Here is a 20,847-nt window from a genome sequence, read left to right as displayed (position 1 = left end):
TGTGGTTCTTAACAAGGCCCGGGTCTGTCTCTCTCTCCCTGGCACACGCTGCTTCTCCTGTGGGCTTTTTAAATGCTGAGGGAGCTCTAGTCCGGCAGAGTCCAGCAGATGTGAGTGTGTGCCAATAAACAAATGTGGACCCAGATTAGAGGCTGAATACACAAAGCACATTCAGCAAAGTGAATGGGGCCTTCTATGTGCACAACTCATCAGTGTGCGGCCAGCTACGCTCAAACACCAAGACTGCACAATTTACTTCAAAGCAGGGCAATAACTAAAAGAACTACAAGCTTATACAGTTGTAAATGTATCTTAAAGCTGCCCTATGTAACTTTTCTGATAACACAACACTACATAATTTAACCATCATGGGAACGAGCGGCAGACTGCATCAAGATATTATTTTCTATTTTACAACAGTGTCAGAGTAAAATGAGAGGGTTATCTTATGTGTTATGTATGTGATAGCTTACACATATGCGACTACAGTTGCAAAAATAAACTGTGAAGTCTGGCAACCGACCACCAGACGGAGAGCAGATATGCATGGAGAATCATATAGTGTTGTAAAGGTATCAGAATTTTACTGAAATTACATATTATTTAATTAAATTTCCAGAAAAATCACCAGATCTTTAGACATAGACAGTGAGTGTTGATTCCTTAATATTTAGAATTAATTTACCACAGTAGAATAATCTGAGATAAACATTAAATCATATACTAAAATCTTTGGAGCGTGAGATTGACAGGTGGATCGGAGCAGCGTCTGCAGTGATGCGGTTGCTGTATGAGATCGTTTTGGTGAAGAGGGAGCTGAGCCGAAAGGCCAAGCTCTTGATTTACCGCTCAATCTATGTTCCTACCCTCACGTATGGTCATGAGCTTTGGGTAATGACTGAAAGGACAAGATTGAGGATACAAGCGGCCAAAATTAGTTTCCTCTGCAGGGTGGCTGGGTGCTCCCTTACAGATAGGGTGCGGTCTCCCCAGAGGAGCTGGAGGAAGTGTCTGGGGTAAGGAAATCTGGGAGTCCCTGCTTAGACTACTGCCCCCATGACCCAGCCCCGGATAAGCGAAAGAAAAAGGGATGGATACTAAAATCTACACACCAAAGTGAAATGTATAGGGGAAAGTTGACCCCAAAAACCATGACTCTCAAGACCTAAACAAGACAACATTTAAATACTGAAGTTAAAATTGTGATGAAAAATTACAAATTACAATTTTACAAACTGATCAGTCTGCTACCTGCTTATCTCTGTGGAGATTATTTACCTGGAATGTTCCAGGGTATGACTAAGCATTTTCATCTAGCATTATGTTTGGTGTTTCTATTGCCCAAAAATGTGATCATTCGTTCTGTGAATATGAGTGACGCACCACAGAACTGAACCTGCTTGTCTCCCTTGTGATAGGTAGGTTTAGTCTATACTGTGGAACATTCTAGACCAGGGGTGGGCAAAACTATGGCCTGGGAGCCGTATGCGGCCCTTTAAATCTTTTAATCCGGCCCGCCGAACTGGAATAAATTACAATAATAAACCTTGTTGATGTTTTATTTTTCATGCATTTCTGGCGTTTCCCAGTAGATGGCGCACTATATATATATATATATATATACATTGAGGTGTGGCGTATTATTTTGGCCGCAATGCTTTATGAGAAAGTGTTCTTACAGGAGTTATTCGGACCATGAGTGAAGTAGTGGTGTTCAAGATATAACCTTGCACTGCTTCCATTTTAAATTGGTAAAAATCAATGACAAGAACTCTATAGATGTTGTGTTATAAGTCAGAATGCATGAAATGTCTTAAGAGTGTTGTTGTATGGAATGTGATTTTGTGTCTAGGGTTGTGTTTCTCATTGAAACCTACATGCTCACAATTCACCTTTGCCTATGGTATGCAATAGAGTAGATCTGTCAATGTTTGTCTGTTCTGGATCTTATGCGGCAGTGTTGTAGTGCGCTTCCTACATAAGCGTAAATACGAATGTAATGTAGCTGAGCTCTTAACATGTCATGTCCTGTGTTCTGTCCGGCCCTTCAGGCAAATTTTAGGACCTATGTGGCCCATGAGCCAAAAAGTTTGCCAACCCCTGTTCTAGACAAAGTAATAACATCTCCATGGAGACATCAGGTGGCGGACCTTCCAGCAGAAAAGTACACCGCAGTACATCGCAGTACCTTTAAAACAAAAAAAATTCAGTAATGATTCCTGTGATGAGGACTGGGGTAGGTTCTACAGTAGCAGTCCATGCTTTAAATCTCTGCTTGTAAACATGTTGGTGATTCTCTGTTCCATCTTTGCTGTGCTGTCTGTTTCTTTCATTGGCTGACACCTCCCTTCACTCCAGGCAGTTAAACCAGCCTGAATATTCCTGTCCCGTGATAAGGGCACATGGCTTTGTCCCACTGCACTCTGGGTAATGCAGCGCCCCATTGTTGGCTGACAGGGCTCCATTGAGGGGCAGGTTCCAGGTCCGATAGCATCAGCGCGTTGCATGGACACAGTGGCAGATAAAGACCCTATCCACCATGACACACGCATGCCAACACCTCCCAAACAATGCTCCAATCTGATCATCGCGGCAGAAGCAGGAAGAGGGGCTATAATGCCAAATAAAGACAAATAAGATAAACACACCGAGGCAATACACAGAGATCGACAATTCCCAAAGTGATTTGATAGAGCAAATGCAATTACCCATGTAGGGACTTGGCTGAGGCACATTGTATCAGTAAGTACAGAGGGCCAATCAAAACATGAGTGTAATGGACTAATTTCATTCAAATGATGCCACAACACAACATTATAAAAGAGCCCATACTAAACAATTTTCTGATCAAAGTTATAATGTTGTTTCCTCATCAAAAAAATACCTCAACGTTCAAATATGTCTAACACACAAATCCTGAATATTAAGGCTGAGTTCTTCTCACAAACTGTACACAGAAAGTGCTCCATTGAGTTTTTAAACGCTGTACACCTTCACTAGAATCATTTGTATAATTTAAGCCCTGGCATTTCCTATCTCTACTAAGGAAAAGTTAAAAGGCAGCTGTTAACTTCAAAACTACCACTTCATGGCAATCACAAATGTGTGAACGAAATAAAACACAACTCTGGGTATGTTTTTCATGAGGAAACAGCATTCTAACATGACTTTTAAACCGCACAGTTTAAAGTTCAGTAATGATGGATTTTAAGTTCATATATTTCTGTCAAATTGATCTTGAAATTGATTTAACAGAATTTTTAACGTCAACGTCGTCAAAAACACAAAATACAACCTATAATTATAACATAATTCTTGTTTCAGCCAAAGCTCTTAAGGTTATGAAGAGATTTCTTTTTACCTTCATGATATAAGAACGTTTTTGTGTAATTCCTAGCATTTGTCCTTGTTACTTTTTGCATTATGGCTAAGTGTAATTACATGTGGTTAAAGGAATTTCAGTTTTATGAAATGCACTGATCCATTATAGACAATTAAAGGGCTAAAGTTAAATGTAGTCTACTGTATTCATGGATTTCAGCTTCCTTTTATATGCAACATTTTGGGACTTTTCACATTCAAAAGATTCTACAGCTAAGGCAACGGTAACGATTTTTACTTAATACTTTGAAAATGTTATGTGCTTTTTTACACTGAGCTGCATTATATTATCAAGTAAAAAACATGACATATAATTACAAACAACTTGGTTCATTTATTTTTGCTATGCATCAATTTATGTCTAATTAGAGATGAAAAATCACACATGCACACATTGCAAGAGCTGTGTTTTCTTTTTTTTCTCTCTAAGGCTATGTTTATATGATGACGGTCTGAACAGAAGATGCGAAAGTGGTGTCGCGTCATCACTTTTTATTCTGCATTTACATACGCGTTTTCAGGAGGAAATCTGCATGCATACGGTGATGCAAAAGGGTGTGGAATTCGATTGGCTCTACATGCCAGACGGCTAGGTGGTGATATATCTGACGTAAACGCTTATGCAATGTGAGCAGATCTGACCAGAGTTTTGCGTCTTGGGCAGTGTAGATGGAAACACTACAGCGGTGTGTATTCAACTTTTCTACTCTGGAGGGTGGTTTCAGTTTTTTCCTTTTTAAGCCCCAAAACGCCATCACCTTCTAAACGAAAGGCACTTCCAATAAAATATTTAGTTGTTTTTACCTGCATGCGTTCTCGTGTAAACAGGCCCTAAGAATGCAGTTCAAAGCCAAAATTATATGATGACGTACTGCCATATATGCATTCTGAATACTACCAAATGAGAGAATGCAATTACACCAGAATACAAATACTAAATATAGATACCAAAATTTGTATTTTGTATTTTCAGGTCATGTACAGTATTCAGTTACTTCCCAACATTGGATAGGAGTGCATATGTGGTTCATGTTTCCAAGTAATATTCTCAGATTTGCGTATAGTTTGGTAAATCTTGATAAGCATTTAGCCTGCTACTTCAAGCAAGTTGCGCTCCAACCAATAACAGGGAAAGTTATATCTGAAAATACAGAGCACATTCTTACTAAGCGTAAAGCTCTTGTAGCCCCTCCCTGCCCTGCTCTGCTCTTCTCTGCTCTGCCCGTCCACACAGAAGCTGCTTTAGGAGCCTTTATCATTTGAATGTTCAGCTCATTGTGGGAGACAGCAAGGCATCTGATGGAAATGATTACAGGCTTTGAAATAACAGGTTTCCTCTGACCAGCGCTGATTGTTGATTGGACACTCTCAGTGGTCAGTAAAGAGGGGCTGCTGACTTCTGGGGACGCGGTGGACTATAGGGCTGCTAAAATGGACGACAGGCAAAGGCAAAGAGCACGTTTAGCTTAGCATGAAGCCTGATGGTTAGATCCTAATGGGTTTCCTCTTCCATACGTGTAATTGGTTAATGTGTGTAGGGTTAAATGCATTTGATTAAACATTTTACAAACAAATAAATTACGATAACAATAGTAAAGGATAAAACTAAATAACCAGAATGAACGGGAAAGAGATTCTAACCACCAACCTTTTAGACCAATTTAGCACCTGACCTGGGAATGACTCCATCTGCAAGGTGGGTGACACAACAACAATACTAATTTGTGGGGACGTGTACTCTGCAGCTAATCCATTGCCAACCAAAATAAAAACTATTTTTTTTAAAAGGTACACTGTGTAACCTTTCTAGAGGATATGATTGTCTTCAGTATTTTTTTATTGCTTTACCTAAAAAGTTCTACAATGTTCCTTTAACGTTATATGTACAGTACATAAAGACAAGCAGGTGGCGTCAACAGGCCATGTTACAGGTCAGATCACTCAAGATACAAACATGTTATCCGTAAGATTACATAATAGGGATTTAACAATATCCAAATGTCATGGTATAATATGCACGATATGCATCTCATGGTTAGCTTGATTCATCAGCCCGTTTCACTTTGTAGAAACTGTCTGACCTCACAGCATTCGAATTTGTTTACTTGACGATAGGCGGGTACTTTTTATCATTTAACCAATCGCTGCTATTTGGTCGTGACGTATGTAATGCGCCGCTAACGGGGCTAACTGGTATATTAAGCTTTTCACAAATCCCGTGGGAAGAAGGGCAATAATGTCTTTCTCCTTGATAAAATTCATCGAACATTCTCTTTATTAGGACTTTAATCCTCGATCTCGGGAATCATTGCAAACACAGAATGTATGGCTCTTCGCTGATTAACTGGTGCACAAACTCGTACTTCTGGGGTTTTTGCGAACCATCTAGTGTATTACGATTCCTGACCTCGTTACTGGAGAGAAATCAAATTGAGTAGAGGCACTAGGTGGCACCAGCCTGGCTATCTCTATTTTAAAGAGGCTAATATAATTGGAGAAGGAAAACTTTTTTGCTTTTAAAATACCTTGACAAGGTTTGGGCGTGAATTATTACTGTCATAATCCCAAGAATTCAAGTAAAAAACATTTCTTGATGTTGTCTGCACCGAAATGAATCATGGGATATGTATTCCCCATGTTTATAAGCTGTTGCTACTATAAAACTATGCATTTAAGCAAAGGAACTTGTGACTGTGGAACATCTCTGGCAAAGCAATAACACACTATGGAGTCAAGCAGGTGGCGGGCCCTCCATTAGATCAATCTAAAAAAGTAAGTTAGCAAGTAAGTACGTAACGTTTATTTTTACAATGTTTTTCAGAGTCATATAGTCTACACAGTCAAAATTCCATCAAAAGAAATATTAACAAATTGAATTTCACTTGTAAATTGATTTTGGCAAAATGTTTTCAACCTTCTCTAAAACTTTTGCGCAGCTCTGTTCCATACACTTCTCCCCAAACCCGGGTTAGCCTGTAAATAAACTCACACCAACTGCTCAAGTGTTAAAATTGAAAAACTCTCGCTCCATCTACACTGTCTCTTGGAGGGTTTCTGTGCCTATTGATTCTCATCTTCAGTCAGGCTCGGAGATCGATTAGCAGGATTTAGACATGGTGACCAATTTCTTCAATACACTTTCTTGGCTGGCATTACACACGCTCTTTGGGGACTAAACAATTACTGAACTATTTAACTTTCTTATCTCGTTTTTTCTGATTAGACACTCGAATGCATCTTTCAGTCTAGTGTCTTGTAATCTTCCCCGGCATTGAGTGTGGAGCAGCATTGGCTTTCGAGAGCTCTCTTTACTGTCTAGAAAAAAGAAAAGCAAAAAAAAAAAAACAATTTGAACACATGGAGAGGGGCTACTTACGCTAATTACAATGGCTAGCAATCAAGAGCTGACCGAAATGCTGGCTCACCATGCACGGACAGCCTGATCAAAGTGTGTGTGGTGTACAGTGACGGAAGACTCTATAGCTGTAGAGACAGGGGAATTATGAAGGAAAAACAGACTATAAGGCAGCGCTGAAAATGGGAATTTGAAGCTTACAATTGATGAATGGAAGGACTAATTAGTTAAGCATGGATTAATCTGCTTGAACTTGCAGCCATTATTTCACATGTGTTTTGTGGCCATGGAACAGCCCATTTGGACACGAGGTTTAGACACAATTGGGGCTACAATTTGCATTTTTGTGTCAAAGAGTATTCAAGTTTGGAGGATTTAAGCATGTTTCGCTTGAGAGGACTCGAGGCAAAAATAATGCCGTGTCATTATTGTGGTAGGATTTTCAGTTAGGGTTGTCAAAAGTATCAAAAATGGATGGATACAAAAACTAAAATAGTATCATAACTGGACACTCATTTGAGCAAATTTTTAAACAAAAAAAGGTCACATGAACTGGACAGAAATTAACCTTTCCTGAAAAGCTTGAGAATGATTTTGAGCTGGATCAGAACAAGTATAAGAGCACATAGACTAGTATAGGCCCATGGACCACTATGGCACTTACCTGAAGGAGTGGTGAATTACACAGGTATAAGGCCACATGATAATAATTTAAAAAAAATAAAAAATCTATAAAATTACATTTTAGTAACACTATTCTCTATAAAGATAGTTTTGAAACTGGATTTTCTCATACTCATATAATAAAAAGGGGCAGATGTTTGATAGAAAGATAGAACATTTGTTAAGTGTTCAATTCAATTTGATGTTGGAGACCTCATTTCTACCACATTTTTGTCTGTATACAGATATAGTTTTAAAATATATACCGACTTCATGTAGTTACATGGATAAAGCATTCCAATTAGCTTCTACTGTATTGCAAATGTAAAAGCAAAAAGCATATTCACATGTATTTGAAGCCAGCTTAAACGCTGTAACTAAAAAAGGGTCATTTGGAAAACTAAACAGCATTGCAGTTTACACATTTCTAAAGCTATACCCCCTATGGAGACACTAACAGATTTGAGTGAATGCGAGTTACTATAAATTGTACACTATAAGAATCCTCCTCCATGCTGTTTTTTGCTTCTCAAATAGATAGATGTGTATTCAGTGGCAGGATTCTGTGATAACGCCGTTTATGATTTCCATTACAGTGTCGGTATTCTGCAAATGCTCAGCCTTCGGGACAGTGCAGGAAATCAGCACAATAAAATAGATGCAGTTTATTTGTGATTATACAATATGGCTGTGCTTATCAGTGTTTGAAATAAGCGGTGTGCATTTGAAAAGAGCTCATAGTGGTGAGAGCATCCTTCTCCAGCTCCGCTCTGTGTGGAGATACTGTGGATGGATGCTGCTGACACTGGTACATCCAATATCTGTTCACTATTCAAACCAGGGTCCAAGTAGCAGGGCTGTTATAAGCAAAACCAGTCAAGCTAAGCCATAACTGTATGGATTTATAAGTATAGAAAATGGTGTAGCATGCTATATAACTGAAAAAATATTATTCTCAAAATTATTTTCATCATTGATTTCTACATAGGTTGTCTTTGCAGAATTAAAGGCTAAAATAATACTGACCCAACCCCATATATCAAGAAATGTAGAACATGTAAATTTTGCAGAATAATTTAACACAGAAATTAAATTTTACAATTATATCGTTGGGATGACCAATTTGCCAACTGTGTTGAAGCACTCAGTGTTAATGCTAAGCTGTAACTTAGCTGCAGGAGGCCTAACGCCCAGAGCACAGCCATTAGAGCCTGGAAAGTGTTTGAAAAAAAAGGACAAGACTGTAGAAGACTCTTGTAGAAGAATCTTTTCAACAAAAAGACAAGCTTTGTTATGACACCCAGTCTCAGTAAAATTTAAAGTTTATACATGAAATCAATCTAAAACCAGAGAACAAACAACAAATTTCTAACAGTGCAATATTGTTAAACATGATATGCAAAAAGTAAATGGTGCAATAAAACTATTGACTACTAGTCAATGTCAATACTAAGTCTAAACTGTTACTTGTTTCATCTTTTACAGCTCAATGTCCAACTAGTAAAAAAAAAATGCAAAGAAAAAGCACACAATAAATAGTGAGTCCCAAAAATATTGCTCTTTGTATCATATATTGAACAATAAGTCCATATAGTAATTATGGTGACAGGCCTATTTGCACATCCATGTTTAGAGGCCATTACATGATTCAGTGTCTTGTGCATGTTCATGAGAGCAGAGCACAGCAGCCACACCACACACTGTTGTCCTATGATGAAAGCCCTGATTGATTAGACAGTCATGATTACCGTAAATGGCCTGGAAGATGGCTCTATCTCCAGTTTCCCAATTTCTCTGTCGCTTATACCTTCCTCTCCTCTCTCTCCTCTCCCTCCTCTGCCTCTCTTTGTCGCCATCTCTCCTTGGTTTCATCATAGCAACCTATCCACGGAGTGCCTCTCTCCCCTAATGGCACAGCTATTAGCACTAATGCATTTCAAACATACAGCAGCTGCCACATCACAATCATGGAAAGTACAAGTCTTCTACAATCTCGTCCTTTTCTTTTTCAGACACTTTTCAGGCTCTAATGGCTGTGCTCTGGGCGCGAGGCCTCCTGCAGCTAAGTCACAGCCTCCTATCAGCTTAGCATTAACACTGAGTGGTTAAGCACAGTTACGGAGAGATATACTGGTAATGCCGAGGTCACTTAAGGCATCCAAACCTACACTTAAGATAATGTTGTTTAGCATTGGCATTATTTATCAGCTTTTTCAACTAATTCAGATGTTTAACTTGTTGCCCCAGTTCCCTGATACTGGTACATACTGCTGAACTATTAGAGGCCATTAACAAATCTGGACTTCTCTGGGATAGAGATGTCAAGAATATCTGGTTAATTGATAATCATAGTTATTATATTATGTCATTAGACATGGGGCGATATTGAAATTTTCACATCAAAAATAATTGTGATTAATGATAACATCTCATTTGCTACAGTTTAAAAATGTTACGTATAAGAATAATTATAATTTTAATATTATAAATAAGTTCCATTTTTAATCAGCTGTTAAAGAATTGTTGTTATAATTGAAAACATCAGTGATCTAGTAGAGAACATTATGGATACCTTTGTTGGTGATTATCATGATTATATAAAATGTCCCATGAATGATTGTTTGTACACAATTTGTATTATGATAAACAGTATTATTGTATATCCAAAAAAAGTAAACTAAATGTAAAATGTATTTTTAACTTCCCATGTCTTATCAAATTAACTACTAGTTTAATTTCATATATTTGAGAGTTGAAAAAAATTTGACACAGGTAATACACTTGTAACTTGTATTTCACAGTTGTTAACTCACGGTGTCAGTAATCATGTATAATTGTGAAACTGTGATGTTTCTTCTCACAATTGTTGCACTAAAATTTGATACTGTGACATCACTACTCTGGGGATAAAAAAAGGATTTATAAAGTGTTTCAGCATATTGCCTCTTCAGGTGTATTCCCTTTTCTGTTTAATCAAACTTACACAGGACTAACCTTAAGAGTCAGTGACCTCTACGCTATAAACTGCAGTCAAATTATAGTAAGTGCATGGTTTTACAAGCAGCATGATCAGTGTCACATTTCACTTGATTAGAGATTAAAAACACTATTACTCTGTAGTTTTCTTTCTATTATAAATCTATCACCATCTTACACAAAACACTACATGCCACAGCTACATTCGCCCGTTGTATAATTGCAAGCACTGCCTGACGACTGTTGCTAACACAATAGTCACAGAGGAGCGGCCATTTGACCTTGAGAAATCAGAATCAATCCAGCACTTTAGCGTCCATTTCACACACCATTACATTCCAATGGATTTAAAACCCTCATCGGCCATCAGCGCGGTTGTTACCATCACAGACATTTTTAGACATCCACGACGCTTGGCCCACGAAAGCTTTCAGAAACTAAGGGGGCATACTTGAGTGTCCGCGTGTGCCTAAACGCGCAGAAGAAGACGGCTTGGAGGACTTCTTGGTTGCTGTGACAGCTGTGTTGGCAGATGCGGAGAGGAGCAGGCGTATCATTGACTTTCTGTGATGTTTTGGAGGGGAGCAGATGGGCTGGGCCAGGTACCAGTCTGCAGTTAATGAACACATACAAATAAATACCCAAGTATCCCCCAAATACAAATAAGCACAGAGCGGCGCTTAACCCCACAGTAGAGGACACAGAGCGGAGCAACCCATAGTATAGGCTACTGTCTACTTGTAATGCAGGTCTGTTATAAGGGTGAGTTAGAGTTATGGTAATAGTAGCAGTAGTTATCATTTCTAATAGTGGTGCTGTGGTCATAGTGATGCTTTTAGAAGGATCAGTCATTAGTTATGGTGATTATATTGGAAGGCGTAACAGTAGAGGCATTAATGGCATTTGTAATTGCAAGTTCTTGCAAAAGGATACTAATAGTAAGCAGAATCTACACTGGTACTTGAGTAAATACGTATATATTTTTTGCAAAAATAATAGCGATACTAAAACTGCATAAAATAAACAAATTGTTGTAATGGTAGTACATTAGTGAATACTTGAATACAGGGATACATAATCGAATATACCAAATTAGACATATTACACATTTAAATTATAATGATTTATTCACAGAAATTTTTAAATGTAAGTGTTAAACTCAAAAAATACATGTTATATTTTTGAAGCGGTCCTCATTCCACTCTTGGGTCACCGCAGTGAAAAAGGTCTGGACCAAGGGTCTCCAACCTGTAGCTCAGGAGCTACCAGTTGCTCTCCAACCTCTTTGAAGTAGCTCGCCAAAGGATTTCTGAATTACATGTATTGTTATTGTAAATATGTAAAATCTGATTAAATGCCTTTTACCATTGTATATGATTTTAATTGCCTAACTTTGTAGACTAATAAATGGATAATGATTTTATGTATAGGCATCTAACTGTGTCTCATCTAAGGCTCACCATTGCTCTTATATATGTTCTATTTCTTCTGACCGCAAAAAAACTAGTAGCTTCCTGGCATTTTTGTTTTGAAAATGTAGCTCAACAGAAGAAAAAGGTCGGAGTCCCCTGGTCTGGACACACCCTTATCCAAATAATTGGTGAGTACATGTCATTTAGTTTTTGTGAAATTGAGGTTGCAATAAATTGATAAGAAGAAGTTATGTAGTAGAGCCAGATATTACATTATTCAGAATACATATTTCTAGCACAAACTGTTTGTCCAGTACTTTTACATTCCCACACTTTGCAGACAGGCCTTTATTCAGTACAATACCCCAGCTGCTAGTTTAAGATGCAGCACATTTCTTCTAATATGCCCATAGAGCATGCTCCCTAATCTAATTAGTGTGTCAGTCAGCAGGCCGCTCATCCAGAGAGAAATTAGCCAAAATCTACAACGGCAAAAATCGTCTTGCAGGCATGTGGCATACAAACCTCCTCTCCTCACTCCTCCTCCCTCCTCCTCTTTCGCTTTCCTCCTCCTGTTCCTCCTATTTCCTCCTTCTCTCTAATCCCTCTCTTCTTCTCTCCTCACATCTTCCTCCTCCTCTCTCCTCCTCCCACCTTTTTCAGATGTTTTAATGGTTTCAAAGTCGCCCCTGCCGAGATTCATTACCTGAACTAATTATAAAGGCAAATGAAATCAGCTCCAATACATTATTAATAGGAACGAGACATTAGAATTCGTTTGCAGTATTTGCCACAATATCATATGGTTCTGGCTAGTTTTTGTTGCTTGATTGGACACACATGCAGATAAAGAAGTGTATATGAGAAGAAAGATGGGAGATAAGTGGACGGAATAAAAGAAATGATGAATCAAAGGGGTGAAATATTGAGCGTGGTGTTTGGTGAGGGGTTTCAAACGGAGCTTTTCCATTGGATGAAGTATTGACCCCATGTTGGAGGCTGCAGCTTGTATGGAAAGGTGTGTGCGGTCACTGTGGCCTGGGGTCCTGCTTGGTTAGACTGATCAAAGAGTGCATCTCAAGACCCTATGTACACATGATCAGCCGTAGCATTAGAACCAATGTTTGTGGATGGAATATCTTACATAACAGGTGAATGTTTTTGTTGTTTTATTCCAAAGTTGTCGTGTTAAAAGCAGAAAAGAAGCATAAAACTGAAGGACCAAGTCGCTATGGTGTACCAGTGGTTCTCAAACTGTGATATAGACTGCTATGTACAACAGCGATACAGAAGAACAGTTACATTTACTAAACTTAACTATTGTAATATTCTTGTTTGTTGCGCTACCTTACCCTGATAATATTTACCCTTTACATGTGTGTGTATATGTGTGTATATGTGTGTGTGTATATATATATATATATATATATATATATATATATACATATATATACATATACATATACACACACATTTTTTTTTTTTCTGAACTTAGTTATAGACCTGTCACGATAAAAAAAAAATTGAAGTATGATATATTGCTGAAGAAAATATAGACAATTGAAACCAATTTATGCCACTGACACAATAACCCTTAAGTAGAATTATCCCCAAAATACTATTCTAAATGTATACAGCAACAGCTCAAATCTTATTGTCGTACAAAATAACAAAAAAGACCCCTACGATATATATTGACCCTCAAAAATGATTGTTCCATCTAAAATGTATATATATGTATGTAACATTGTAAAGCAAAACAGCACTCTTCAACAAAAATTCTGATTACTCTATCCACCTCATACTTCTTGGTGGGATGCAGACTACTTGATTGTACTTTTTAATTTATATTTCTGAATTCTTGTGTCCTGTTCAGTTCTCACTCTGCAGTGGTCAGTATTAAGCAAAAGTAGTCTAAAAAAGAAACAGTGGTTTGGGGCAGAATATATATAAGCAGATGGTTGTAATATTTAGTTTGGTCGTGTGCATTTATAAATATAGAAGGACAGCAGTGAAGGAGGGCGGAGGGTGCACCGCTCAGCACAGCACGAGCTCCAGAGTGTAAGCAACCATGAATAAAAATGGACTTTGCAGCAAACTAGGGCTCATAATTATTCGTTTTAAATCAGTTAAAGCCTTTTCTCAAATATCCCCCAGGAGGCGCGGGGTTAAAAATCCATTTGTGGGAAGTGTACCATGACAGCGAGCGCGTCTCCCGGGAGACAGAGGATACGGCAGCCGAGACTTGTCTATTGGGGCTATATATACAACCATGTGTGTGTAGGAAACATCAGTATGCATGCAAGTTCGCCAAGCATTTGAGTGTTAGCAAATTTGGCAGTCAGTGAAGCATGAGAAGTCACAAACAGACAGACAAACTCAGAGTGATACCATTTCTCCTGTTTGAGATTTCAAGAGCGGATGTGCACTTGTTTTAAAGGTCACATGTGGAGAGATGTAATGCTCCAGTCGCTGTGGCCTGGAACCAAACCAACAGGAGCTCTTAAAGAATACAGAGTGGGCGTCTAGAATGTCCCTACAGCAGAGGTGGAGGGGGACTGGGTGCTGTTACAGGGGTAAAAAACAGAAATATGGTCTTTTTTTTCTTTTTTCTAATTTAAAGGTGCACTATGGAACCTTTATGGAGGATGGTCCGCTACCAACTTGTTTCCATGGAGATGTTATTGCTTTGTCTAGAACAGACATGTGAAACTCAACAAATTTGGCCTGCGATACAATTATATTTTGCCCGCGAGATCATATCAAATATGTATTAGAGCTGGCCTACCGGCTACATATTTATTTATTTAAAATTTTGTTATTATTTTATATTATGCTCTGGATTCAGTGTTTAAGCAAAACTATTATTAAACATTTATTTTAATAAGAAAATCTTTAACATTACATATCTCGAAAGAAGAGAAAACATGCAGATGTTGTTGAAAATGTTCAATAAATATTTAGTTTGGCCCATGACTTAGTCCCACGTTTTAATTTTGGCCCTCTGTGAATTTGAGTTTGACACCCCTGGTCTAGAATGTTCCACAGTATAGATTAAACCTATCTATTATGAGCAAGACAAGCAGGTTACAGCACTTCGCTACATTACAAACCAGATCTGTGGAGAGTTGCCCCATATTCACAGAAGAAATTATTGTGTTTTTTAGCAACAGAAACACTTATTATGAATAAATGCTAGATGGAAATGTTTAAAGTCATACCATGGAACATTCCATGCAAAGCAATATCATCTCCATGGAGACAAGCAAGTAGCAGACTCTCCATTAGAAAAGTTTCCCAGGGCACTTTTAAGCTGTGATACCTCGCTACCACACATTAACTTTATAAAAAATGTTGTGGAAGTTAAAGTGCATAGGGCTGATATTTTAATCATAACTATTGTGTAATTCAGACTTTTGGCTTTTAACATTATGGTTGCTAGGTAACATTTATGCAATATTTACATATCTTTGCTGCGCTGTGTCAAACCAGTGATATGCACTTTAAGTTGTACTTGTATTTGTGCAAAATGAAATGCAATCCTTCTTGTATTGAGTAATATAATAGTTTGTAGTTGTAGCTGTGGTGCTAAAACCACAGTAGAGAGAGTATCAATAAACAAATCTAGCTGTCAGTATCTATATCTGAGTAACTAACTAGTTCTGTGAAAGTATATTTAATTGAAAGCTGCTTCCACCTCTACCTAATCTTAGTCTATGTGTCATACCATGGTGACTCTGTGATGCTGATATCATTACAGGTCCATATCTAAACAGGGAGGGGGCAAGGGGCAGATGTGAATGAGCAGATGACAGAGACCAGGGCCTGGGGAGGGGGAAACCACAGAACAGAACAGGTTGGTTACAGAGGAGAGACAGAAGAGCTTTTAGATTTTTACCGTCACGCCGTCCTGCCAAACGTGCTCCTTCTGTAGCAGCTCCGCCTCTCGGGCCAGCTTCTACAAAAACACAAAAACAACAGGGTGATTGTCAGGAGTCAATTGCATATGGATCTGTGAGTGTTTTTCTTTGAGTCAAGGTGATGCAAGGATAGAAAAAGTGTCAGTAAATCATTTAGAAATAACCCAAAGCCAAATTGTAAGAGCTGAACTGTTAATTCTGGAGGTGTGCTAGTAGATTATTGTTATTTGAATAGAACAATGGCATAAAACTATAATGAAATATGTATTAAAAGTATTGATCGAGGATACTTCTTCTGTGGAATTTTTAGACACAATCAATAGTACACTCAAAACAATGAAATGTAATATCCATATAAATAAATATGTCATCATGCCAGTTTTTCAAAGCTGATCCAGAGCAAATAATTTCCATTTTAAAGATGCACTAAGTCACTTTTCGGTAGGGGGTCAATCACCTTCCTGTTTCTATGGCTATGTCATTGCTCTCTACACAGTATATAGAGAGTAGGTCTTGATATTAGAACAATACTGCCTTTTGTAGTGCTGGTTTATGCTTGTCGTTTCCTTACCATTGCTGGTATGTGCTGTCCATTACTATTATTGGTGTCCTTATGTATTATTGCAATACAGTTATATTATCAATCTATAACAGTGACTCTTTGTTTGCACTTGTAAATAGTTTATATAGTTTAATGTAGAATATCTGAAAAAATCTGGGAAAAAAAAAAAAAAAAAAGCTCTTAGTGTTAGATTAGAAGAGGGGTTGGGATTAATCTTCTTCCCACTCCTTTTTGGGCCAGTTTGTTGTTGTTGTTGTTGTTATTTTTGCTATGATTTCATTAATGGGATATGTTCTGTTGTAAAATAATGTAAATTTCTTACTGCGCAAATAATAATAATTGCCCAAAATAAACACATACTGTAAATCTAATCTAAATCTAATCTACTGTGAAACATTCCAGACAAAGCAATAACATCTCATCTCTCATCTCATCATCTGACAGACCCTCCAACAGAAATGTTACACAATGCACCTTTAAGATAAATACAAACCTTCATTTAACACACAATATTTAAATACCAGAACTATACATTAGGTGCCATTTAAGTACTCGTGAGTGATTTTACATCCTTATGATTCAAGCAGCTCTAAGTTTGGAGGAGTAAAATATTGAGACAAAATGTATAAACAGGTATAAATAAAAAAAGAGCTGTGACCTGATGACTTCAAATACTGTAACACGACTTGATTATTTTGGGTGACTCGACTTCCCAGCGCTAATAAGGTGAAGCACCAGAGAGGATGAGCTCATGGTGAGTCACACTTAGAACCTCGAAGTCTGAAGTGATTACAGAAGAGAATTATCTACAGACTGAAGAAAGTATTCGCTATATGGCTGCAATAGTTCATCAGAATGAGCATGACGAGTCTGTACTTTAAAATCTCATGTTTGTATGTAGGTCATCGTAATTGTTACCTTGGCTACAGACTCTAAAACCCATTATCAAACCATAATGTCAGAAAGAATACACGATTTCAGATTTTCATCATTAAAGAAGCACGATGTAACTTTTTACTTTGGGTAAAAATCACCTTCTTGTTTCTATGGGTATGTCATTGCTCTGATTGAAATGTTCCACAGTATGACATTAAACACATTATTAAATTACAGGTGGTTTTACAGCTAAAAAATACCTACAAAAACAGATATTTGGACTGTGATTGGGGTTGCCTCTTCACAGATCTGACCTGTAACTTGGTCTGGTTTGGGTTCCGTGAAGATAAAAAGGCTTAATATCATACTGTGGAACATTCCGGACAAAGCAACAACATCTGTTCCATGAATGTTACACAATGCACCTTTAATATGCATTATTTGTAAATATTCTCTAGTCTTCAGGCACCTTATTTCCCTTTATTTGGTTAAACATATATATGAAAAAACCTACAAAAGAAATAAATTGATGGACTAATTAAATAATAGCTAGTTGCAGCCCTAGTATTTGCCATTAAAAAAACAAGTTAGCATTATTTTATTTCTCAAATGTCAAGTTTTAGTAAATTTATATACAGACTGAGATTTCAATTCAATACCGAAAAAGTAGGAATTATATTTAGAAGTAACTAATAACTGAACTGTCTCTGGAGGAGGATTGTTTCCATTTTTGTGCCAAATCTTCTAAACCATAAACTCCCACAGCTCTGTGTCTATAAGCCCCACTATAGGCCCATGCAAAGAGGACGTCCATGAATTTGAGCTGCCACTGCCACAGGAGTCTTTTATCATCCAAAAACATGCTCATATACTAAATAAATAAATACATCGTTCAAAAGCTGTTCAATAATGAAGCCCCGCCCACTCACAATGGCCATGTCAATTACAGACTTCACTTTTAAAATCTCAAATGCAATGCTATGATAGTGTTCGCCTACAAAACACAAAATATGCACCAACTATTTGCATATTTTATAGTATTTAGTGAATACATTTTCTTTTAAGTATAAGTTAATTTCTCTCACTGGTTAAGCTCTTTTTATTTATTACATTCAAATTTAATAATATGGGTGAATCACTTTTCAGGATCCAAAAGTGCATGAACAGAATTATTAATATGTTTTAATTATGCTACATGCAAATGAATCTATAGTCACATGAAAGGTGCTTTATGTCACTTTTTGGTCACCTGTCACCTGCTTGTTTCTATGGAGACGTTATTGCTCTATCTGGAATGCTCCACAGAATGACATTAAACAGCTCTGATTTACATTTATTCAATTACAGACGGTTTTAGAGCTCAAAAATATATAGAAAAACAGGCATTCTGACTGTGAGCGGGGTTGCCTCTCCACTATCTATAAACTTGCTCTATGTAACATTTAAAGTGCATTTATTCAACTACAGATGTTTTTATTGCTAAAGAAAATACATTTGAAAAACGTACATTTTTCCTGTAAGTGGAGGTGCCTTTCCACAGTTCCAAAAGGAGCAAATCCTCCACCAGAAAAAAATACAAGTTTATTTTTAATGAATACAGTAAATATGAGCCCTTTAAGACACTGTGCAACCTAATTTTGTCACTATGCCTTCTTACTGTCAGTTTTGCCTTTAAAGCTAAAATCTTGGCATGGTTATCTTAACAATCGCTTAATCTCTGAGCAAGAATCAAAATTATAAACCCCCATTCTCTCTGCCCCCGAGTACTATTTCTATGCTCATATTGCCTCTCTTCTCTCTCCTCCTCCTCCTCTCTTTCTTCCTCTCTCTCTGTACTGTATTTCCTCGTCCATATCTCTTCCTCTGCAGCCTCCCAACAGCCATGCATCTTCATGTGTCTCTTCCTCTTGTGTTGGACCCAGATAGATGGCCAATGCAAACAGTGAGTGAATCAGTATGAGCGATGTGCTGAGGTGGGGGGCAGGGATAGATCATTTATGCCACTGCCTCTGCTGGTGGTGCTGGTGCTGGTGGCTTTGTGCACTGGGAGAGTCTATAGAGTGATAATAGGACAGCTCTCACAGTGATAAGCACAACATACTGTTGCAAATAACACTATAATCAATACACATGCAAAAAAAAAATTGACTGTAAATTTAAATGGTTACATGACAGTGTTTCCCATGAGTTTATATAAGACTATGCTGACACAGGCAATCATTATTTGGAAGTATAATTTTATTGAATACAGATCTTGGTGTAAAGATTTACTAGCCTGATTCAGCCGGTTTCACTTCATTTCACTTCGTAGAAACCGTCTGACCTCGCAGTGTTAGAATTCGTTCGTTCGACGGTAGGTGGGTACTTTTTAGCAATCGCCGCTATTTGGTCACGTATGTAATGTGCCACTAACAGGGCTAACTGGTATATTAAGCTTTTCACAAAGCCCGTAGGGAGAAGGGCAATATCGTCTTTCCCCTTGATGAAATTCACCGAACATTCTCTTTGTTTCGGCTTTAAATCCTCGATCTCGGGAATCGTTGCCAACACAGAATATATGGCTCTTCGCTGATTGGCTGGTGCCCGAACTTGCACTTCCGGGGTTATTGCGAACCATCTAGTGTATTTTGATTCCTGACCTAGTTGTTGGAGAGAAATGAAATTGAGCGGAGGCACTAGGTGGCACCAGTCTGGCTTATGATTTACTGCCTTTATTAATAAAAAATTACTTATGAGCAGTTCCTATTTGAGTCATGCTCTAAATGTTAAAGGTGCACTGTGCAACCTTGAGGAGTAGGGGTGTGCAAAAATATCAAAATATTGATATATCATATCTTTTAATGTGCTGATACAGTATTGTTATCGTGTTCTGCTGTATCGATATATCGCGAGGATTTTTTGTTATATTTTACTAAATTATTTTGTTACAGCGCTACAGTTTTGTGGCTTGTTTAGTGGAAGGAAACTTGTTTATGTGACACATCTGACATTTTCACTGTTTTGATGATTAAAGTGTTGTGTTTCATATTAAATTTGCACAAGAAGTGGTTTAAAAAAGACTTTTAGTATCACAGCCATGATTTAGCCATTATTTTTTATTGAACCGTATTGAATCGATTTGAAATATATCATATCGAATCGAACACTCACTATATCGAGATGTGTATCATATCATGGCCCATGTATCGAGGTATGTATCATACTGGCAACTTCCTAATGATACCTAGCGTTATTGAGGAGGGTCTGTCACCTGCTTGTCTCCATGGAGATATTGATGATAGTTGCCTAATCAACTTCCTTAGAGACAAGCAGATGATTCAACCCAATCAGGTTACAAGTCAGATCTGTGAAGAGGTGACCCAGTTTACACTAAGAAGGCTTAAAACACTTAACTGAATAAATGAAAGGTGTCTATGTTTAATACCATACTGTGGAGCATTCCAGGCAAAGGAATAACATCTTCATAGGACTTCTACCAGAATAGCTGCATCGTTAATATCCCCATGTACTGCATTTAAAATTGCACTGTGTACTGAATCTTGATTCTACATTAATTTGATGTCCGCAGCGATATATGTCAGAAATAATTACATTAAAATAGTAAAACACGGGCAGAGGATTGGTCACTATTTTTAGGAAGGTCAAGATGCATAAAAAGAGCTGTTCTTCCACTCAGGGTTGTAGTATTACATAATAAAGTGC

General features: G+C 37.7%; 1 protein-coding gene across 1 annotated transcript in view; it reads right to left on the bottom strand.

The window, feature by feature from the left end:
* The window catches only part of cacna2d2a (calcium channel, voltage-dependent, alpha 2/delta subunit 2a), a 215,613-nt gene that overhangs the window by 97,778 nt on the left and 96,988 nt on the right, over positions 1-20,847 (bottom strand). Inside the window, exon 4 of the mRNA XM_055160452.1 lies at positions 15,686-15,745. Within this exon, the coding sequence (XP_055016427.1) occupies positions 15,686-15,745 (60 nt within the window). The remainder of the gene's footprint in view (positions 1-15,685; positions 15,746-20,847) is intronic.

Source organism: Boleophthalmus pectinirostris, unplaced genomic scaffold (genome assembly GCF_026225935.1).
Source record: "Boleophthalmus pectinirostris isolate CB_2022bp ecotype Guang Dong unplaced genomic scaffold, ASM2622593v1 HiC_scaffold_3, whole genome shotgun sequence".
Classification (NCBI taxonomy): domain Eukaryota; kingdom Metazoa; phylum Chordata; class Actinopteri; order Gobiiformes; family Gobiidae; genus Boleophthalmus; species Boleophthalmus pectinirostris.
Note: the sequence above shows the minus strand (reverse complement) of the source record. Positions and strands in the feature narration are given on the sequence as shown.